The sequence below is a fragment of the Triticum urartu genome, chromosome 5A, assembly GCF_056163025.1.
Source record: "Triticum urartu cultivar PI428250 chromosome 5A, HENAU_Tu73, whole genome shotgun sequence".
Lineage (NCBI taxonomy): Eukaryota > Viridiplantae > Streptophyta > Magnoliopsida > Poales > Poaceae > Triticum > Triticum urartu.
Genome location: NC_141877.1, coordinates 599,718,858 through 599,742,780, shown reverse-complemented (window position 1 = coordinate 599,742,780; position 23,923 = coordinate 599,718,858). Strand labels below are relative to the sequence as shown.

General features: G+C 42.1%; 2 protein-coding genes across 4 annotated transcripts; both read left to right on the top strand.

Moving 5' to 3' along the window:
• Positions 1–18,875: 18,875 nt before the first annotated feature.
• On the top strand, positions 18,876–22,366 carry LOC125530186 (uncharacterized). Of its 3 annotated transcripts, XM_087521976.1 has the most exons (4): positions 18,876–19,028; positions 19,162–19,374; positions 20,380–20,707; positions 21,495–22,366. In XM_087521976.1, the coding sequence occupies exons 3-4, from the start codon at positions 20,390–20,392 to the stop codon at positions 21,966–21,968; spliced, it is 792 nt and encodes a 263-aa protein (XP_087378102.1). In that variant the 5' UTR covers positions 18,876–19,028; positions 19,162–19,374; positions 20,380–20,389; the 3' UTR covers positions 21,969–22,366. The 3 variants fall into 3 exon arrangements, with proteins under 3 accessions (XP_087378102.1, XP_087378104.1, XP_087378103.1); XM_087521978.1 differs by lacking the exon at positions 19,162–19,374; XM_087521977.1 differs by lacking the exon at positions 18,876–19,028 and having other exon boundaries at positions 19,038–19,374.
• A 73-nt stretch (positions 22,367–22,439) lies between these two features.
• On the top strand, positions 22,440–23,375 carry LOC125510971 (uncharacterized). The gene has a single exon (XM_048676257.2). It carries the CDS (start codon positions 22,455–22,457, stop codon positions 23,205–23,207), a length of 753 nt encoding a protein of 250 aa, XP_048532214.2. The 5' UTR covers positions 22,440–22,454; the 3' UTR covers positions 23,208–23,375.
• Positions 23,376–23,923: the final 548 nt, after the last annotated feature.

Below are 23,923 nucleotides of genomic sequence, written 5' to 3'. Positions count from 1 at the left end.
TAAATTGTGGGATGGGAAGTAGATGAGGTAGTACCTATTACCTGTTTATTATCAAACCTTTGGGAGTTACTTCTACGTTTGCTTATTACGCCATGCTATGCTAGTAGACGTGGATTGGGTGAGTGATATCCATGACAGATGTGAGATTGTTAATTAATGGTTTATCTAAGGTGGCAACCTAATACACATGTGGGTGGATTGAGGCACCTGGGGTTTCCAGGACTTGCCTGTTTTCTTTGGACCGCCACCCAGGCTCAAAGGGATCATGAGATTATTCATACTAGAAACTTCCGTGTGCAGCCACAAGCCATTATGGGCTCTGGCATAGTTGACTAAGTTGTGCGAACTCTTACAGTGGTAGACTAGCAGATGTAGGGGATGTAGGTGGTACGGTCTACCCGATCGTAAGGTGCTAGCGCTTCTGAAAGACTATGTCTCGGTCATCCGTTTCTCAAACACCCTGTAGTGCGAGAAACCAAACGGAGGCGATCGAGTCTTGTGGGGAAAAGTGCGCAAACCTCTGCAGAGTGTAATAAACTAATCATGGTTAGCCGTGTCCCCGGTTATGGACATCTTGAGTATCTAGTACCTGGATTTTCATGTGAATCTCAACATGTTACTCTAAATTAATTTTGATGGGTTTTAATGATGTTACTTAATTGGGATTGAGAATGCTGTCAACCATTCTCAATGTTTAACAACCACCATGATAGTAATTAAATTTATTCCTTTGAAGTAGGGAAAAATTGGCTTTACGCAAAAACTATAACCATAGAGCTTTCCACCAGCCAAATATGCATATAGTATAGTTGTTGCATTCCATTATTCTCTATGTGTTATCTTGTCAGCATATTCCATGTGCTGACCCGTTTTCGGGCTGCAACGTTAATGTTGCAGACTTTTCAGACGACGATTAAGGAGTTTTTAGGTCGTGGTTCTATACTCAGTGATGCCGTTGGAGTTGATGGACTCACTTATCTTCCAAGCCTTCCGTTGTTATCGTTATTAGATGGCCTTAAGCCATATTTATTGTAATAGTTCTCTTTTGAGACACTCGATGTAATAAGTGTGTGATTGCTACTCTGCTATAAATCCTTTGAGTACTGTGTGGTGTCAGCATTACTGATCCAGGGATGACACCGGAGCACAGAGATCAGACTGTTTGAGGTCCGGTCGCTACATTTTGCTCTAGTACTTCACTTATATCTTTTAGAGCACGGTGGTGGATTTGTTTTATAGAAACTATTGATCTCTCATGCTTCACTTAGATTATTTTGAGAGTCTTAATAGCATGGTAATTTGCTTAAAATCCTAATATGCTAGGTATTCAAAGTTAGTAAAATTTTCTTAAGAGTGTTTTGAATACTAAGAGAAGTTTGATGCTTGATGATTGTTTTGAGATATGGAGGTAATAATATCAAAGTCATGCTAGTTGAGTAGTTGTGAAATTGAGAAATCCTTGTGTTGAAGTTTGCAAGTCCCGTAGCATGCACGTATGGTAAACGTTATGCAACAAATTTGAAACATGAGGTGTTATTTGATTGTCTTCCTTATGAGTGGCGGTCGGGGACGAGCGATGGTCTTTTCCTACCAATCTATCCCCCTAGGAGCATGCGCGTAGTACCGAGGTTTTTGATGACTTGTAGATTTTTGCAATAAGTATGTGAGTTATTTATGACTAATGTTGAGTCCATGGATTATACGCACTCTCACTCTTCCATCGTTGCTAGCCACTTCGGTACCGTGCATTGCCCTTTCTCACATTGAGAGTTGGCGCAAACTTCGCCGGTGCATCCAAACCCCGTGATATGATATGCTCTTTCACACATAAACCCCCTTATATCTTCCTCGAAACAGCCACCATACCTACCTATTATGGCATTTCCATAGCCATTCTGAGATATATTGCCAAGCAACTTTCCACCATTTCGTTCATCATGACACATTCATCATTGTCATATTGCTTAGCATGATCATGTAGTTGACAAAGTATTTGTGGCAAAGCCACCATTCATAATTCTTTCATACATGTCACTCTTGGTCCATTGCATATCCTGGTACGCCGACGGAGGCATTCATATAGAGTCATACTTTGTTCTAGTATCGAGTTGTAATCGTTGAGTTGTAAATAAATAGAAGTGTGATGATCATCATTCTTTAGAGAACTATCCCAAGTGAGGAATAAAAAAAGAGAAAGGCCATAAAAAAGAGAAGGCCCAAAAAAAGAGAGAAAGGCCATATAAAAAAATGAGAGAAAAAGAGAGAAGGGACAATGTTACTATCCTTTGCCACACTTGTGCTTCAAAGTAGCACCATAATCTTCATGATAGAGAGTCTCTTGTTTGTCACTTTCATATTATAGTGGGAATTTTCATTATAGAACTTGGCTTGTATATTCCAACAATGGGCCTCCTCAAGTGCCCTAGGTCTTCGTGAGCAAGCAAGTTGGATGCACACCCACTAGTTTCTTTTGTTGAGCTTTCATACATTTATAGCTCTAGTGCATCTGTTGCATGGCAATACCTACTCCTTGCATTAACATCAATCGGTGGGCATCTCCATAGCCCATTGATTAGCCTCGTTGATGTGAGACTTTCTCCTCTTTTGTCTTCTCCACATAACCCCCCTCATTATATTCTATTCCACCTATAGTGCTATGTCCATGGCTCGCGCTCATATATTGCGTGAAAGTTTATAGGTTTGAGATTACTAAAGTATGAAACAATTGCTTGGCTTGTCATCGGGGTTGTGCATGATGAGAGCATTCTTGTGTGACGAAAATGAAACATGACTAAACCATATGATTTTGTAGGGATGAACTTTCTTTGGCCATGTTATTTTGAGAAGACATAATTACTTTGTTAGTATGCTTGAAGTATTATTATTTTTATGTCAATATGAACTTTTGTCTTGAATCTTTTGGATCTGAATATTCATACCACAATTAAGAAGAATTACATTAAAATTATGCCAAGTAGCACTCCACATCAAAAATTCTGTTTTTATCATTTACTTACTCGAGGACGAGCAGGAATTAAGCTTGGGGATGCTTGATACGTCTCCAACGTATCTATAATTTTTGATTGCTCCATGCTATATTATCTACTGTTTTGGACATTATTGGGCTTTATTATCCACTTTTATATTATTTTGGGGACTAACCTATTAACCGGAGACCCAGCCCAGAATTGATGTTTTTTTTTCCTGTTTTAGGGTTTCGAAGAAAAGGAATATCAAACGGAGTCCAAACGGAATGAAACCTTCGGGAACGTGATTTTCTCAACGAACAAGACCCGGGAGACTTGGACCCTACATCAAGAAAGAAAAGAGGAGGCCACGAGGTAGGGGGCGCGCCCACCCCCACCAGGCGCGCCCTCCACCCTCGTGGGCCCCCTGTTGCTCCACCGACGTACTCCTTCCTCCTATATATATCCACGTACCCCCAAACGATCAGAACAGGAGCCAAAACCCTAATTCCACCGCCGTAACTTTATGTATCCACGAGATCCCATCTTGGGGCCTGTTCCGGAGCTCCGCGTAGGGGGCATCGACCACGGAGGGCTTCTACATCAACACCATAGCCCCTCCAATGAAGTGTGAATAGTTTACCTCAGACCTACGGGTCCATAGTTAGTAGCTAGATGGCTTCTTCTCTCTTTTTGGATCTCAATACAATGTTCTCCCCCTCTCTTGTGGAGATCTATTAGATGTAATCTTCTTTTTGCGGTGTGTTTGTTGAGACCGATGAATTGTGGGTTTATGATCAAGTCTATCTACGAATAATATTTGAATCTTCTCTGAATTCTTTTATGTATGATTGGTTATCTTTGCAAGTCTCTTCGAATTATCAGTTTGGTTTGGCCTACTAGATTGATCTTTCTTGCAATGGGAGAAGTGCTTAGCTTTGGGTTCAATCTTGCGGTGTCCTTTCCCGGTGACAGTAAGGGCAGCAAGGCACGTATTGTATTGTTGCCATCGAGGATAACAAGATGGGGTTTTCTTCATATTGCATGAGTCTATCCCTCTACATCATGTCATCTTGCTTAAGGCGTTACTCTGTTTTTAACTTAATACTCTAGATGCATGCTGGATAGCGGTTGATGAGTGGAGTAATAGTAGTAGATGCAGGCAGGAGTCGGTCTACTTGTCTCGGACGTGATGCCTATATACATGATCATACCTAGATATTCTCATAACTATGCTCAATTCTGTCAATTGCTCAACAGTAATTTGTTCACCCACCGTAGAATATTTATGCTCTTGAGAGAAGCCATTAGTGAAACCTATGGCCCCCGGGTCTATCTTTATCATATTGATCTCCTACTACTTAGTTATTTCCTTTGCTATTTACTTTGCATCTTTATCATAAAAATACCAAAAATATTATTTTATCATATCTATCAGATCTCACTCTCGTAAGTGGCCTTATAGGGATTGACAACCCCTATTTGCGTTGGTTGCGAGGATTTATTTGTTTTGTGCAGGTGCGAGGGACTCGCGCGTAGCCTCCTACTGGATTGATACCTTGGTTCTCAAAAACTGAGGGAAATACTTATGCTACTTTGCTGCATCATCCCTTCCTCTTCGGGGAAAACCAACGCAGTGCTCAAGAGGTAGCATCATTTCCCTTTCTTTCACTGGGATCGAGCACCGCAAGATTGAACCCAAAGCTAAGCACTTCTCCCATTGCAAGAATGATCAATCTAGTAGGCCAAACCAAACTGATAATTCGAAGAGACTTGCAAAGATAAACCAATCATACATAAAAGAATTCAAAAAAGAACCAAACATTGTTCATAGATAAACTTGATCATAAACCCACAATTCATCAGATCTCGACAAACACACTGCAAAAGAATATTACATCGAATAGATCTCCAAGAAGATCAAGGAGAACTTTGTATTGACATCCAAAGAGAGAGAAGAAGCCATCTAGCTAATAACTATGGCCCCGAAGGTCTGAAGTAAACTACTCACACATCACCAGAGAGGCCATGGAGTTGATGTAGAGGCTTTCCGTGATCAATGCCCCCTCCGGCGGAGCTCCGCAAAAGGCCCCAAGATGGGATCTCTCGGGTACAGAAGGTTGCGGTGGTGGAATTAGGTTTTCGTGGTGCTCCTGGATGTTTGGGGGGTACGTGGATATATATAGGAGGAAGAAGTACGTCGGTGGAGCAACAACGGGCCCACGAGGGTGGAGGGCGCGCCCAGGGGGTAGGCACGCCCCTGCCTCGTGGCCTCCTCGATTGTTTCTTGACGCCCACTCCAAGTCTCCTGGATCATGTTTTTTGAGAAAATCACGTTCCCGAAGGTTTCATTCCGTTTGGACTCCGTTTGATATTCCTTTTTTGCGAAACCCTAGAATAGGCAAAAAAATAGCAATTTGGGCTGGGCCTCCGGTTAGTAGGTTAGTCCCAAAAATGATATAAAAGTGTAAAATAAAGTCCATTGACATCCAAAATAGATAATATAATAGCATGGAGCAATCAAAAATTATAGATAAGTTGGAGACGTATCAAGCATCCCCAAGCTTAATTCCTGCTCGTCCTCGAGTAGGTAAATGATAAAAGAAGAATTTTTGATGTGGAATGCTTTCTAACATATTTCTCAATGTAATTTTTGTTTATTGTGGCATGAATGTTCAGATCCGAAAGATTCAGGATAAAAGTTTAATATTGACATAAAGATAATAATACTTCAAGCATACTAACTAAGCAATCATGTCTTCTCAAAATAACATGGCCAAAGAAAGTTCATCCCTACAAAATCATATAGTTTGGTCATGCTCCATTTTCGTCACACAAGAATGCTCTCATCATGCACAACCCCGATGACAAGCCAAGCAATTGTTTCACACTTTAGTAATCTCAAACTTTTTTCAACTTTCACGCAATACATGAGCGTGATCCATGGATATAGCACTATGGTGGAATAGAATATAATGAAGGGGGTTATGTGGAGAAGACAAAAAAGGAGAAAGTCTCACATCGACGCGGCTAATCAATGGGCTAGGGAGATGCCCATCAATTGATGTCAATGCAAGGAGTAGGGATTGCCATGCAACGGATGCACTAGAGCTATAAATGTATGAAAGCTCAACAAAAGAAACTAAGTGGGTGTGCATCCAACTTGCTTGCTCACGAAGACCTAGGGCACTTGAGGAGGCCCATTGTTGGTATATACAAGCCAAGTTCTATAATGAAAAATTCCCACTAGTATATGAAAATGACAAAACAAGAGACTCTCTATCATAAATATCATGGTGCTACTTTGAAGCACAAGTGCGAAAAAAGGATAGTAGCATTGCCCCTTTTTATTCTCTTTTTTGGGGCCTTTTTTGCCTTTTTTATTTGGGACAATGCTCTATTAATGATGATCATCACACTTCTATTTATTGACAACTCAATGATTACAACTCGATACTAGAACAAGATATGACTCTATATGAATGCCTCCAGCGGTGTACCGGGATGTGCAATGACTCATGAGTGACATGTATGAAAACTTATGAATGATGGCTTTGCCACAAATACAATGTCAACTACATGATCATGCAAGGCAATATGACAATGATGATGCGTGTCATAATAAACGGAACGGTGGAAAGTTGCATGGCAATATATCTCGGAATGGCTATGGAAATGCCATAATAGGTAGGTATGGTGGCTGTTTTGAGGAAGATATAAGGAGGTTTATGTGTGATAGAGTGTATCATATCACGGGATTTGGATGCACCGGCGAAGTTTGCACCAACTCTCAAGGTGAGAAAGGGCAATGCACGGTACCGAAGAGGCTAGCAATGATGGGAGGGTGAGAGTGCGTATAATCCATGGACTCAACATTAGTCATAAAGAACTCACATACTTATTGCAAAAATCTACAAGTCATCAAAAACCAAGTATTATGCGCATGCTCCTAGGGGGGTAGATTGGTAGGAAAAGACCATCGCTCGTCCCCGACCGCCACTCATAAGAAAGACAATCAAATAACACCTCATGTTTCAAATTGGTTACACAACGTTTACCATACGTGCATGCTACGGGACTTGCAAACTTCAACACAAGTATTTCTCAAATTCACAACTACTCAACTAGCACAACTTTAATATCACTATCTCCATATCTCAAAACAATCATCAAGTATCAAACTTCTCTTAGTATTCAATGCACTTATATGAAAGTTTTTATTTTGCCTATAAGCAAATTGTCATGTTGTTCTAAAGGACTCTCAAAATAATATAAGTGAAGCATGAGAGATCAATTATTTATATAAAATAAAACCACCGCCATGCTCTAAAAGATATAAGTGAAGCACTAGAGCAAAAACTATATAGCTTAAAAGATATAAGTGAAGCACATAGAGTATTCTAATAAATTTCAAATCATGTGAGTCTATCTCAAAAGGTGTGTACAGCAAGGATGATTGTGGAAAACTAAAAATCAAAGACTCAAATCATACAAGATGCTCCAAGAAAAACACATATCATGTGGTGAATAAAAATATAGCTCCAAGTAAAGTTACCGATGGACGAAGACGAAAGAGGGGATGCCTTCCGGGGCATCCCCAAGCTTAGGACTTTTGGTGTCCTTGAATTTTACCTTGGTGTGCCATGGGCATCCCCAAGCTTAGGCTCTTGCCACTCCTTGTTCCATAATCCATCAAATCTTTACCCAAAACTTGAAAACTTCACAACACAAAACTTAAATAGAAAATTTCGTGAGCTCCGTTAGCGACAGAAAACAAAACACCACTTCAAGGTATGTAATGAACTCATTCTTTATTTATATTGGTTTTAAACCTACTGTATTACAACTTCTCTATGGTTTACAAACTCTTTTACTAGCCATAGATTCATCAAAATAAGCAAACAACACACGAAAAACAGAATATGTAAAAAAACAGAACAGACTGTAGTAATCTGTAGGTTTCGAATACTTCTTCAACCCCAAAAATTCTTAAAAAAATTTATGGACGTGAGGAATTTATCTATTAATCATCTTCAAAAAGAATTAACTAAATAGCACTCCCAATAAAAAATGGCAGCAATTCTCGTGAGCGCTAAAGTTTCTGTTTTTTACAGCAAGATCAAAAAGACTTCCCCCAAGTCTTCCCAATGTTCTACTTGGCACAAACACTAATTAAACACAAAAACACAACAAAAAGAGAGGATAGATAAATTATTTATTACTAAACAGGAGCAAAAATCAAGGAATAAAAATAAAATTGGGTTGCCTCCCAACAAGCGCTATCGTTTAACGCCCCTAGCTAGGCATAAAAGCAAGGATAGATCTAGGTATTTCCATCTTTGGTAGGCAATCCATAAGTGGCTCTCATAATAGATTCATATGGTAATTTAATTTTCTTTGTAGGAAAGTGTTCCATGCCCTTCCTTAACGGAAATTGGAATCTAATATTCCCTTCCTTCATATCAATAATTGCACCAATCGTTCTAAGGAAAGGTCTACCAAGAATAATAGGACATGAAGGATTGCAATCTATGTTAAGAACAATGAAATCTACGGGCACATAGTTCCTATTTTCAACAATAATAATATCATTAATTCTTCCCATAGGTTTCTTAATAGTGGAATCCGCAAGGTGCAAGTTTAAAGAACAATCATCAAAATCACGGAAACCTAGCAAATCACATAAAGTTTTCGGAATCGTGGAAACACTAGCACCCAAATCACACAAGGCATAGCATTCATGATATTTAATTTTAATTTAATAGTAGGTTCCCACTCATCATAAAGTTTTCTAGGGACAGAAACTTCCAACTCAAGTTTTTCTTCATAAGATTGCATCAAAGCATCAACGATATGGGAAGAATTGCATCAAAGCATCAACGGTAAGGTTGTGTAGTAGACATCAAGCTCTTTTCTGGCGCCGTTGCCGGGGAGGTGAGTGCTTGAAGGTATAACTTTAGATCTTGCAATCGAATCTTTTTGTTTCTTGTTTTATCACTAGTTTATTTTATAAAAGAGAACAAAAAATGGAATTGAGTTTGCCTCATATGCTTCATCTTTTTAATATCTTTCGTGAGAATGATGGAAAGGAAAATTGTGCTGAAGTGCTAGAAGAAGAAGTCTCTAAAATGTTTGGCACTAAATCTTTGAATTATGAGAATGATTGCAATGTTGTTAGTATGAACTCCTTGAATATCCATAGTACTAATGATGATTGCACTAGTCATGATGAAAATGTCTCTTATAAGCATGTCAACTTTTGTGGAGTGCATAGAGTTTGCAAGTACACACCAAATAGGGAAGATAGATTTTGCAAGAGGCATAAGTTTTATAAACCAAATGGTTGCAAGAGAGGCTATATGTTTGTGCTGAAAATTTAAAATTTCTTCGCCATACTTGTGAACTTTGCAATGAACATGGTCATTTAAATCTCCAATGCAAATTGTTTCATGATCGTATACTGTCCAAAAATTGTGATGATTTGATTTCCCTTGCACATCATAATGAACTTAGTTTGATTTTGGGTTATGAAGAAATGAAACGTATAACTAAGCATATTCCAGAATATAACCTTGAGAAATTCCTCGATATTGATCTAGAAGAAATTTTTATGTATCGTGCGGTGAATTGCATTGAAAATCCTTATATTGCCAATTACATAAAGAAAAGAAAACAAATAGAGGATGAAGAGAATACTAATGAAAGGGAAGAGGCTTCCCAATATCCTCCTATTATTTCTTATGATGAATCAGGTAATGAAGATGAGCCTTCTATTCAACCAATCTCATCAATAAGGAGCTCCAAAAAGAGGATTGAACCCACACATAATGTGAAGAATAAAAAGAAAAGACGAAGAAGTAAAGGTGAAAAGGTATCCCTCCCAAATGATGTTGCCCCTATTTCTATAATATCGGTGCTATCCATACTATTAATGATGAGAGTGATTATGCTTATGATATGAAAAGTCCCAAGCTTGGGGATGCTATGTTTGATGAGAATGACATGCTTGAGAATATATTTGCTGCAATTAATGTTTGTTCCAAGCTTGGGGATGCTTTGTTTGATGAAGATGATATTTTTTGTCCCCCAAGTTTTGATGAGCAAATTTATTTTGATGATAGCATGCCTCCTATTTATGATGATTATATTGATGAAAGTGGGTTTGGAGAGGTCATGACTTTAGTTAATGTTAATCCCACTATTTTGGAAGAGTGTCAACTTTGCATACTTGTAGATCATGAAAAGAATGCTTTATGTGATCGTTATATTGTTGAATTCATTCATTATGCTACTGAAAATTATTATGAGGGAGGAAGATATGCTTGTAGGAGTTGCAATAATATCAAGTTTCCTCTCTATGTGTTGAAAATCTTGAAGTTATGCTTGTTTTACCTTCCTATGCAAGTTGATTCTTGTTCCCATAAGTTGTTTGCTCACAAAATCCCTATGCATAGGAAGTGGGTTAGACTTAAATGTGCTTGTCATATGCTTCATGATGCTCCCGTTATGTTTCAATTCTTATCTTTTATGTGAGCATCATTGAAATCATCATGCCTAGCTAGGGGCGTTAAACGATAGCGCTTGTTGGGAGGCAACCCAATTTTATTTTTGTTCCTTGCCTTTTGATTCTATTTAGTAATAAATAATTCATCTAGCCTCTATTTATATGTGGTTTTATGCTTTTAATTAGTGTTTTTGCCAAGTAGAACCTTTGGGAAGACTTGGGGAAAATCTTTGCGATTTTGCTGTAAACAACAGAAACTTTAGTGCTCACGAGATTTTCTGCCGTTTTTTTAATGGAGAGTGATATTTAGTTAATTATTTTTGCAGATGATTAATAGATAAATTAATCACGTCCAGAAATTTATTTTATAATTTTTGGGGTTCCAGAAGTATTTGAAACCTACAGATTACCACAGACTGTTCTGTTTTTGACAGATTCTGTTTTTTCGTGTGTTGTTTGCTTATTTTGATGAATCTATGGCTAGTAACAGAGTTTATGAACCATAGAAAAGTTGGAATACAGTAGGTTTAACACCAATATAAATAAATAATGAGTTCATTATAGTACCTTGAAGTGGTGATTTATTTTCTTATACTAACGGAGCTTACGAGTTTTCTGTTAAGTTTTGTGTTGTGAAGTTTTCAAGTTTTGGGTAAAGATTTGATGGACTATGGAATAAGGAGTGGCAAGAGCCTAATCTTGGGATGTCCAATGCACCCCAAGGTAATATTCAAGGACAACCAAGAGCCTAAGCTTGGGGATGCCCCGGAAGGCATCCCCTCTTTCGTCTTCGTTCATCGGTAAGTTTACTTGGAGCTATATTTTTATTCACCACATGATATGTGTTTTGCTTGGAGAGTTAATTTATTTTGTTAGGATTTGCTTGCTGTTATTTATGACAATGTTTTGCATCTTTTATTTCAATAAAAGTGGCATTGATAGCCTTTACTATGCCTATTTTACAAGTCTTCATGTTGCTGTTTGAAAATAGAAAGTTTACCGCTGTTGCAAAAATTCCCTAGAAAAGTCAGAATGTGATAAAATTTTGAAACCTTTTGCATAATAAGCTCTGATAAATTTAATACAGTGGGAATTTTCTTTCATAATTTTCTTTCATACAGTGGGAAGTATGGATCTTGCTGCATTCTTCACAGACTGTCCTGTTTAGGTGGATTGCTGTTATGTTTGCATTGTTTGCATATGTTTGCTTGTTTAGTGATTCTATTTGAGGATAGGACTATTAAATATGCGGAGGCATTTAGTATGCAATGTTGATTAATACTTTTAGTGATTTTCTACAGAAGAGTATGATAAGGTTTTTGCATTGGTTTATACTAACTTATCTCACGAGTCCTTGTTGAGTTTTGTGTGGATGAAGCTTTTGAGATTTAGGGAGACCGTGATATGAGAGGAATTAAGGAGACACAAAAGATCAAGCTTGGGGATACCCAACGCATCCCAAGATAATATTTCAAGAAGTCTCAAGAGTCTAAGCTTGGGGGTGCCCCGGTTGGCATCCCACCTTTCTTCTTCGACAACTATCGGTTAGTATCGGTTGATCCTAAGTTTTTGCTTCTGCACATGATGTTTGCTATTCTTAGAATGTCATTTTATTTTGTTTTGCTTGTTGTTTGAATAAAATATCAAGATCTGAAATTATTAAATGGAGAGTCTTCACATAGTTAAATAATTATTTAACTACTCATTGATCTTCACTTATATCTTTCGGAGTAGTTTGTTATTCATTCACGTGCTTCATATATATCCTATGAGTAAATGGTTGAATGAATTGAATATAAAAAATCTGAAATTATATATGTTTCATATGCTTATCCCATGGGGAGTAATGACTTCACATATAAGAAGTAGAGGTGGTAAATTTATTGAAGGTTAGCAAACATTGTATTGGTCACTTGAACAATTCATGAAAGAATATTGAGGGAAGAGAGATTTCACATATAAATATACTATCTTGGACATCTTTTGTAATTGTGAGCACTCATTAAGATATGACATGTTAAAAGGTTGATGTTGGACAAGGAAGACAACGTAATGGGTTATGTTTTCTTATATCTGAAATAAAGTATATTGTCATGGATCATTCAACATGCTGAGCTTGCCTTCCCCCCTCATGCTAGCCAAATTCTTTGCACCAAGTAGAGATACTACTTGTTCTTCCAAACATCCCTTAAACCAGTATTGCCATGAGAGTCCACCATACCTACCTATGGATTGAGTAAGATCCTTCAAGTAAGTTGTCATCGGTGCATGCAATAAAAATTGCTCTCTAAATATATATGATCTATTAGTGTGGAGAAAATAAGCTTTATACGATCTTGTGATGTGGAAGCAATAAAAGCGACGGACTGCATAATAAAGGTCCCTATCACAAGTGGCAATATAAAGTGATGTTCTTTCGCATTAAGATTTTGTGCATCCAACTATAAAAGCGCATGACAACCTCTGCTTCCCTCTGCGAAGGGCCTATATTTTATTCTTGTCTTATACCTTATGCAAGAGTCGTGGTGATCTTCACTTTTCCTTTTTACGTTTTATCCTTTGGCAAGCACATTGGGTTGGAAAGATCCTGATATATATATATATATATGTATATCCAATTGGATGTAAGGCATCATGAACTATTATTGTTGACATTACCCTTGAGGTAAAAGGTTGGGAGGCAAATCTATAAGCCCCCATCTTTCTCTGTGTCTGATTAAAACTTTGAACCTATAAATATCACGTGAGTGTTAGCAATTGTGAAAGACTAAATGATAGTTGAGTATGTGAAGTTTGCTGAATCAAAGCTCTGACATAGACCCAAAGCTAAGCACTTCTCCCATTGCAAGAAAGATCAATCTAGTAGGCCAAACCAAACTGAAAATTCGAAGAGACTTGCAAAGATAATGAATCATATATAAAAGAATTCAGAGAAGATTCAAATATTGTTCATAGATAATCTTGATCATAAACCCACAATTCATCGGATCTCGACAAACACACCGCAAAATAAGATTACATCGAATAGATCTCCAAGAGAATCGAGGAGAACTTTGTATTGAGATCCAAAGAGAGATAAGAAGCCATCTAGCTACTAGCTATGGACCCGAAGGTCTGAACTATACTACTCACACATCATCGGAGGGGCCATGGAGTTAATATAATAGCAATTTGGGCTAGGCCTCCGGTTAATAGGTTAGTCCCAAAAATAATATAAAAGTGTAAAATAAAGCCCATTAACATCCAAAACAGATAATATAATAGCATGGAACAATCAAAAATTATAGACACATTGGAGACGTATTAGCATGTTCTTCTCGATATGCCACGAGCAAAGACGATGCCAAACATCGGAAAGTACCTTTCTGATGGCCTTTATCATAGCTGCATCTCCATTAGTAATTACTCACCTGGGCTTTTTCTGACAGTGAGCTCTCAAGAACGTCTGAAGCAGCCAGACGTATGTATCTTTCATCTCATCAGACACAATAGCACAACCGAACATTGTGGTGCAACAGTGGTTGTTCAGACCGACAAAAGGTATAAATGTCATGCCATACCTATTCATCATGTATGTGTCGTCGAATACAGTCACATCACCGTAGTTAATATAGTCTGGCCATGATTGAGATTCACACCAGAATAGGTTTTTTAGCCTTCCTTCATAATCGACGATGTGCTCAAAGAAGAAATCTAGATCCCTGTCCTTTCTGGTCATCATGATCCCAATTGCAAGGTCTGCATCACCTTGTGCAAGCAACTTCATTTTCTCTCTATAGAACATGTTATAAAGCTTCTTCCTCCCAAAACCGTCCTTGGAATACGACCCGCACCTACTGACGAAGTTATCATAAATCATATGTTTCCTAATTCCAACACCTGCCATAGTTAAGATCTCAGCTTTCTGAAATTCTTTGATCTGATTATGAGACCGGAGAAACGGGACTTCATCCAGTCTAGCTAGAACGTGACTGTGATCATCACTGAAACTGCTGACATACCAAATGGCACGCTCTTTATCAAGCTTCAAAGTTATATGCGCATCGCAGAAGCATCGACTCTCCGCTCTGAGCCTGTGGGTCCTTGAAGGAAATATGCCCTAGAGGCAATAATAAAGTTGTTATTTATATTTCCTTATATCATGATAAATGTTTATTATTCATGCTAGAACTGTATTAACCAGAAACTTGATACATGTGTGGATACATAGACAAAACACAGTGTCCCTAGTAAGCCTCTACTAGACTAGCTCGTTAATCAAAGATGGTTAAGTTTCCTAACCATAGACATGTGTTGTCATTTGATGAACGGGATCACATCATTAGGAGAATGGTGTGATGGAAAAGACCCATCTGTTAGCTTAGCATAATGATCGTTAAGTTTTATTGGTATTGCTTTCTTCATGACTTATACATATTCCTTTGACTATGAGATTATGCAACTCCCGAATGCCGGAGGAACACCTTGTGTGCTATCAAATGTCACAACGTAACTGGGTGATTATAAAGATGCTCTACAGGTGTCTTCGAAGGTGTTTGTTGGGTTGGCATAGATCGAGATTAGGATTTGTCACTCCAAGTATCGAAGAGGTATCTCTAGGCCCTCTCAGTAATGCACATCATTATAATCCTTGCAAGCAATGTGACTAATGAGTTAGTTGCAGGATGATGCATTACAGAACAAGTAAAGAGACTTACCGGTAACGAGATTGAACTAGGTATGATGATACCGACGACCGAATCTCAGGCAAGTAACATACCGATGACAAAGGGAATAACGTATGTTGTTATGCGGTTTGACCGATAAAGATCTTCGTAGAATATGTAGGAGCCAATATGAGCATACAGGTTCCGCTATTGGTTATTGACCGGAGATATGTCTCGGTCATGTATACATAGTTCTCGAACCCGTAGGGTCCGCACGCTTAACGTTCGATGACGATTTGTATTTATGAGTTATGTGTTTTGGTGAACGAAGTTTGTTCGGAGTCCCGGATGAGATCACGTACATGATGAGGAGTCTCAAAATGGTCGAGATGTAAAGATTGATATATTGGAAGGTAGTATTCGAACACCGGAAGGGTTCTGGAGTGTATCAGGTACATACCAGAGTACCAGAGGGGTTACCGGAACCCCTCGAGGAAAGATATGGGCCATATGGGCCATAGGAGGGAGGCTAACCATCTCACAAGGGGCTGGTGTGCCCCCCACAAGGGAGGAGGCCGGATTGGACTAGGGAAGGGGGCGTCACCCCCTTTCCTTCTCCTACTCCCTCTACTTCCCCTTTCCCCCCTCCGGTAGAAGGAAAAAAAGGGGGGCCGAATCCTACTAGGACTCCCCTCTCCTTGGCGCGCCCCTTGTGGTCGGCCTCCTCCTTACCTCCTTTATATACGGGGCGGGGGGGGACCCCAACGGCACAACAATTGTTCTCTTAGCCGTGTGCGGTGCCCCCCTCCACAGTTTACTCCTCCGGTCATAGCGTCGTAGTGCTTAGGCGAAGCCCTGCGCGGATCACATCACCATCACCGTCACCATGCCGTCGTGCTGACAGAACTCTTCCTCGACCCTCTGCTAGATCAAGAGTTCGAGGGACGTCATCGAGCTGAACGTGTGCTGAACTCGGAGGTGACGTACGTTCGGTACTTGATCGGTTGGATCGCGAAGACGTTCGACTACATCAACCGCGTTAACTAACACTTCCGCTTTCGGTCTACGAGGGTACGTGGACACACTCTCCCCTTCTCTCGTTGCTATGCATATCTTAGATAGATCTTGCGTGATCGTAGGAATTTTTTTGAAATTGCTTGCTACGTTCCCCAACAGTCCTGCCTTCCATTGTACAAAATTTTACCTGTCGTTTTCCAGCTCTCGAACACAGATACCTCCTCAAGCGCATACCTCCCTCAGGACCTTTCGAAAATTTCTGCGAGTCCTTTCTAACACTGAAACCATGGTCCTTAGCGTACTGGTTATAGAAAGTGTAAGCCTCTCCTAGTGACCTGAACGTCTTCCTCATCACCTTCCAATACCTGTCCAATGAATCTTGCTGATATTCATCAAATGCGATGTCAAAATTAAAATCATCATCAACAACATGCTCATCCATCCCGCTAGGACCATTAACATCTCCTTGTAAAATAAGGCATATAACCATGTATGTCAGTCAGTTATTATTTTAATATTTAATATATGTAAGTTTCAAAACTTACTTTGCTCGAGCTGTCATCATGAGATGCATCAACGTGCTATTTGTCACTTTCATCATCCACAATATTCCTCTCAAAGTCCCCGTCCGCGTCCATCTGCGCACATTTCAAAAAAATACATGTAAGTGCTCATGCAGTAATTATGTCATTTCTTGTCCTACATATTTTAAAACATACCTAGAGTGCACTTTCAGCAAATGAATCATCTATATCCAAATCATCATCGTTATCATCATGTAGTTGCATGATGCGAAAAAATACATGTAAGTGTCTATGCGGTTGATCGTCTTTAATGTTTTTTATCAATGTTGATCATACTTACATTGCCACTATAAGGTTCATCGAAACTTGCAGGTTGGTCCATATTCAATGACGAGGATCCGTTGTCGTCGTCGTAATCATCGCCATCATAATCGATCTCCTTCTCCATCTGTACATGTCAAACAAATTCTAAGATCAATCGAACACCATGAAACATCATCCTTAAAATAATTAGTTGATCAGTATACAACGGCGACGTATGGCATACGGGGGGCTAGTGTACGGACGACGGGTGCGGCATACACAGACAGGTGTACGGCAACGCGGGTGGACGTACGGCGACGGGTGGGTATTCCTATATCAAAGATGAAACGACCATCCTACCCAATATACGTTTTAGGGGGAGGGGGGTTGTACCGAAGTACTTCTCCAGAAACAATTCATCAGAAAGAAAGTAGCAATAACCTGCAAGACGCTAAACCAGCCTGGTGTTGTTGTAGACTTGTTTTCTTGTCTTAAATTAGGATTAGGATGAAGCATCAGATGATAATATTAGCTTAGCTTAAACACACCAACGAGGAAAGCTGTCGCACAATTATCACACCAGAAAGCAACCTCGCTAGCGAGATGCAGCATTGTTCTCGTCGCCAATTCTCCCAGGAGAACGTGAAGCATACATACCCTTGGCCTGGGTGGGTAGCAGTACACTGCACGAAAGCACTTCACGCGTGTTTCACTTGGTGATAATAATTTTTTCCATCACGCAATTGTTGTTTCTCCCCTCTAATTTCAATCTTAATTTACTAGGCACACATACCATGTGCTACCATGAATTATGTAAGTGTTGCGGTGTGTGTGCGCGCGCGTGGCGGGAAGGGGTTGCATTGCTTCGACGGTGGTCACTACTGTGAGGCGTGGGCATGAACCTTCGGGGCACAATGTACTCCATCGCTAGCCCCTCTTAGGGCCTGTTCGGCAATCATCTAGCTCCGCAAAATATAGGAGTACACGGAGCGCCACTTTGGCCACTCCGTGCAAATAGGCGCCGGGACGCTCCCGCTCCGACCGCTCCAGGAGCGGAGAGCTGTCGAACAGGCCCTTAAACAACGTCTTTCTTGGTCGGGTTCGGATGGTTCCCACCTTCCACTTGTCATTTCATCGGCATTTTTGATGGATGGTGCGTAGATCTAGTTGGGATGATGATATTATGGTCGTTCTCTCAAGGTGTTCGGCTTCGGCTGTGATGCAGCCTTTTGTGCTCTTCGAGTTTAGCTAGTTGCTCGTTCGAGAAGCGAGACAAAATTTTTTTAGCCTGCTCTTTCACATAACCAGGCCAACAAATTCTGGTCTTTGCGAATTGCAAAGAGCACATCATCGACGTCGTTTCTCACAAAATCAATGGTAAGATGTTTCAAATTCGTGACCTGACCCAACATGCAGGACCTTCAGCTAGACTCCCCAACTCGTGCCATTCCTCGGCATTTCTCTACTCTTATAAAAGACCCAGTTGATGATGATGGCGTATCTTTCATCCGTCATTTCTGACCACTAGATGTGCATCTAACGACTGTGAGGTAAGTTGTGGCCTTTTTACAAGAATAGCCCACTCTTCTGCTCCAATTTGCAGAGAACCCATTAGTATCTTGAAACCAACCACATCCCTCTCTCACCTCATCAAAACAACCCGAGGAGTATATTTTGAGTGAAACACAATATATTTTTTAGTGATATATGTATATCAAAACTAGAGTATTTTTTTTCAAATTTGTGAACATGTATTCTATTTTGGATCCGTTGCAAGTCAAGACATCAATTGGCAGCTCACATCAAACATCTCCATTAGCCAATGCTCAAAAAGTAACCTATTTTAAGGAGGCATAAAATAATCAGAAAAAAAATGTAGAGAAGGAGGGAGGAAACAAGAGCCAAGAACACAACAGAAGGAAAGAACAACCATCAGCAAGCAGCAAGAAAGCACGCCAGTTCCAAGGGGAGGCCCGGCTGGCCCTCCCTCCGTCCATCCATCCACCTCATTCGCCCGGTAACCGCCCCAGCGATTACTGATTTAATCCTCCTCCGCCCCTCCTCCCAGGTTGGTCGCCGATCAGTCTCCAAATTTCTCTCCACTATTGCTCCTTCCAAATCTCCTCGCTTTCTATTCTTGGGGTTCGGTGGTGGTGATTTCTCCGCAGCTCGGTTTTATTTCCCTTTTTTCCTTTTACCAGAAACAAGTGCTGCCTGTCTCCTCCCTCCCTCCCTCTGCCCTCGCCCCCGCGGCTTAATCCCAATTGGGTTGGGTTGGAGGAGCAACCCAATTGGGGATTAATCTATCAGAGGAGGAGGAGGATTCGCACTCACCATACCGAGGTTGCCTTGCTTCCTCTCCTCTCCCGTTCCTGGGATTGGCCAAGCCGCATCCACCCACAGCTCTGCCGCAGGTTGGTGACGACTGGATTACTTCCCCGTTTAATTTCTGCATCTTGATGGGATTGTCCGGCGAGGATCGGATGGATCCCCTGCACTTCCTGATCCCAATCCGAGCTGCCCGCTGCCCGTTTCCAGTTCGATGTACCAATCTGTTTCTCTCCGGACTGCTCTTGTTGTTTCTGCACGCAGCCATTTCCCGGCCTTTGATGGCTTTGGATCGTCAATGCCCAATGTTTGTGTTTTTTTCCACCGGCTGCAAGTGTTCCGAGTTCTGTGGATGGATTGCTCTTGGTTTCCACCTTGTTTTGTGCTTCGTCTTTTTTAGCTGGGAATCCCGATCGAGTATTGGGGTAAAACGAGAACTGAATGAAACCAAGTCAAGTTGGTAACTGCTGAATGTTTCTTGTTGACGAAAACTGACCCTTTTTCTGTCCTGATGATGACTTGGTTTGTTGGGTTTCCTTGCGCCGGAATTTCCTTCCGTTCTTGTGTGTGTTCTCTGTTGATCGATCTCGTGTGTTCCTGGTTCTGATGCGTCCATGAATATGCCAGTGGATCTGGATTGGGAGATCGATCGGTTTAGCCTGGATTAGGTGTTTACTTCTGTTCTGTTTTTTTGTGTTAAAGGGGTCCAATTTGGTTCTGTTCCTACGTTGATGAAACTTCTGAATTTGAGCAGCTGTTCATGTTCTGAGCTCCTACAGGGAGATGGATCTGAATTGGTGTTGACTCTTTGTCCCAATTCAGTTTAACTACATGGACATGTACACATACAATCAGAATTTTTCTGTAGATCATTGGTGATCCTTTCCCATGCCGAAATTGATTGGCAGTGGACGACTAGTCAATTTTTGCTATGACATATTCAGATATTTGCATATGATCAATCACAATTATCCTGTTTTTTGGTTGGATCCATTAAGGGAGAACAAGATTATATTATATTTATGTCCTTTCTTTTCAGTGCTGCTCTGCCGGTGCATATCTTGACCTTGTTACTACCTCCCATTGTGCAGGAGTAGAATCATGAAGCTGAAAAACAGTTTTAGGGAGGCCGATCCGGTCACGGTGCAGAGGGGCTATGGTTTCAGGCCAAACCAACCAGCTGTTGTTCATCAGACAAGATGCAGATGGATCATTGGAGATGTGACCGAGGTGTTTGATCATAACACATGGAAGCTTGGCAAGATTGCAAAGATTGTGAAGAATGATTACTTTGTCATCAGGCTCGCCGACTGCATCCAGTTGAAAGAGTTCCACATTTCTAGCTTGAGGGTTCCACAACCACAAGATGCTCCCACAGCTCCTCCTTATGGCAAGCAGTTCCCTGCAGCTGATAACAAGGTAAGCAACATCCAGTTAGTTCCTGCAGCATGTAAATGTGGTACTTTTCATCTCTGAAATGAGTCGCTTATTCGACAGTTAATAGTTCATACTCTTTCATGATGTTTCTGGTCACATTATATATCCATTGTTGTTACTTAGAATTCTTTCTTGCTACTTACTACCCATGAAGCTGCTTGTTATTTCGGTACTCTAGGAATATGGTCACTGCTAGGCACCTTTAGAAGTAGAAGGGGAGGACTAGACCGGCCGTAGACATGAGTTTTTTTAGCTTGTGCTGAAATAGCCATGCCCTAAAAGACTAGAAGGAAGGGAAAAGGTTTGCAGAGTTCAGTACTTTAATCAAGTCCTGGAAAATGCTTATATCAAGTCCACATGCTTGATGGGCAATTTTGAACTAGCACGGCTGAGATGGGATCAACTCAGCTTGATTTCACTACTTTTGATGAGTAGTGGAGGTGTTCCTGCGCATTGCTTTTCTGTTTTTCTCTGCAAATGTAGCTACCAAGCAGTTGAAGCATTTGCTGCTTTTAAGGAGGAAAAATGTAGCTCAGTTGAAGTAATTCAACCTGTACCTAAGCTCTGAAGGAAGCAAACGCACACACTGACGATAGATACAATATGTTGGTCGGCACCACCATGAATGAATTGTACAAATTGCCACCAAATCTCATAATTTGTCCACTGCCAGACTTCTGTCTGTAACTGAGGCGTCACACTTTCTTCCGACTGTTCAACAGTTGTGCAATTTCTCAAACTTTTCTCACTGTTTATCCATCTTCTCCAGGTGACCCGAAGTTCAGGCAAGAAGAGGAAATCGTCCGAAGTTCTTGATTTCTCTCCTCAGCCAAGCCAGAGGAGACTCTTCCAGGTGGCCAGGGAAGAGGCCGCCGCCGCGGAGTGCTCGGTGGCGAGCTGCAGCGCCGCGAACGACGACGCTGGCGGCGTCGGCGTCAGCAGCGGCCGGCACGGGGGCTGCTGCTCCGTGGGGCGCGGCGACGCCCAGTCGCGCGTGGTGGCCGCCTCCCCGCGCGCCGCGTGGTCGTCGTCGGACTCGGACGGCGCGCTGAGCGACGGCGGGCCGGCGGGCGTGGACGTGCACGAGCTGGAGCTGGAGGCGTACCGGTCGACGGTGCGCGCGCTGCACGCGTCCGGGCCGCTGACGTGGGAGCAGGAGTCGCTGCTCACCAACCTGCGCCTCTCCCTCAACATCTCCAACGAGGAGCACCTCCTCCAGCTCCGCCGCCTGCTCTCCTCCTGAGTCCGATCCTCGTCTCGCCGACGGCTTAATCATCACTCATCGAGGTGACTCCGGTCCGGTCCAGTCCAGACAGACGAACACCGCATGGCGCTGCGAAATAATGGAGGCCGATGTGCCGTGGAGCTCTCTGTTTTTTCCTTTCGGCAAGAGAAGAATTTTGTTCGTTCGTCTTGTGTAGTCGATGCAGCAGCAGCTCCAGCTCCATTGCCGACGTAGAGAGAGCTCTGCAGCGCACGTCGTCGCCTTCCTCAAGACTCCAGTCCAGTAGCGTTGGGCCATTGACTCTCCTGAATTACTACAACTAGTGCTGGCCTTGCCTTTTCTATCTATGTAAATGTAAATCCATCTACTCACTGATCTGCTCCAAGATTATTACTATTACTTTTACTTCAAGATCATTCTCCGGGGATCAATTTTTATTACTCTCTGAAAGTGATAAGCTTGGAGTCGACCGACCAGGCAGTACCGAAACTCGATCGGCCGGCCATGCGGGCACGTGTCCGCCTCGTCCCGGCACGCGGCGCGCGGGCCACGTGCCATGGCGCGCGCCGCGCGTCTCCTCGCCGAACGCGTGTCGACGTGAAGGCCGTTAAAGTGCGTCGGCACTGCCGCTTGCCTCTGCTCCGTGGTTCTCTCCTTGCGCAGTTGCGCACCCGCTTTTGCTTTTGTAGACTGTATCATCGACCTTGGCTTAGCTCCGGGCAGCAGGTGATGATGTCGGTGAGCCTCGCGAGGGCGTCGCTGCCGGCCTGGTGCACGGCGGCGGCGGCCGCGGGGAGCAGCGGCCTGCGCTCTCGCCTGCGCGGCACGGCGTGCTCCGGTCGGCGCGTGGGCGTCCGGTGCAGCTCCACCACGCCGCCGGGGTTTCCTCCGGGGCCGACGCCGCCGGGGTTCCCCGCGGTGCCGTCGCCCGAGGAGGTGCCGGCCACGGCCCAGCCGCCCGAGGAGATGCCGGGCACGGCGCGGCCGCCGCAGGAGATGCCAGGCATCGACATGCCGCCGGAGTTCAACGCGCCCCCGGGCGTGGACGTGCCGATGCCTGGCGCGCCGGTGCCGGGCACGCCTCCCAGCCCGGAGCAGCCGGGGCCGTTCGTGCCATCGCCGCCGAGGCCGGAGATCCCGGCCGTGCCGCCGAACCCCGACGTGATCCCGACGCCGCCGCCGGAGGTGGACCCACCGCGCACCCCGCCCGAGGTGGTGCCTCCGCAGCCGTCCGACGTCCCGCCTCCCTTCGTGTGAGTAAGCGCGCGCAGGGCCGCCGGCCACGACGGTGACCGAGATCCGCTGTAAAATAGCGTAGTAGTACTACTATGTGTAGCTTCCAGCTGCTTCAAATAAAGAGGATCGGCCGCGGCTCCCTGTTCAGGTGTAACATTTTGCCACCCATGATAAGCACGAATTTTGTCACCTCTGGGTTCTACTCCCTCCGTTCCTAAATATAAGTCTTTGGAAAGATTTCACTATGAACCACATACGAATATATGTAGATGCATTTTAGAGTGAAGATTCATTCATTTTGCTCCGTATGTAGTCCATATTGAAATCTTTACAAAAACTTATACTTAGGAACGGAGGGGGTAGTACTGAGACTAGATGATTTTTTTTCATGACAAGTGCCACACGTATCACATGAAGCAACATCGTCCAAACGCCTTTATAACCAACCATTTTGCCACATCAGAATTAGCGGATTTTTTAGTGACTTCAAAATGTTTTTAACTTTTAAAAATATCTGATTAAATATCCATTTTGATCATTAAATTTGTCTCAAAGAGATCATCAAAACTAGTTCGAGATCTTCCAAATTAGATTTCATATTGATATGTTTAGACTATTTTTTTATCAATGTTACACTAAAGTCAGCATAATGTTTTCACTAAAGTTGTCATGATATATGTTTCATCTATTCTTTCTTCTAGGTTTAAAGCTATTTCAACTATTTTTCATGGAAAATT

Excerpts from the sequence above, each read along its gene's own strand:
- LOC125530186 (XM_087521978.1), top strand. The coding sequence starts at position 20,390 with ATGAAGCTGAAAAACAGTTTTAGGGAGGCCGATCCGGTCACGGTGCAG. Across the intron at positions 20,708-21,494 it reads TCCCTGCAGCTGATAACAAG|GTGACCCGAAGTTCAGGCAA; the intron begins GTAAGCAACATC and ends CATCTTCTCCAG.
- LOC125510971 (XM_048676257.2), top strand. The coding sequence starts at position 22,455 with ATGCGGGCACGTGTCCGCCTCGTCCCGGCACGCGGCGCGCGGGCCACG.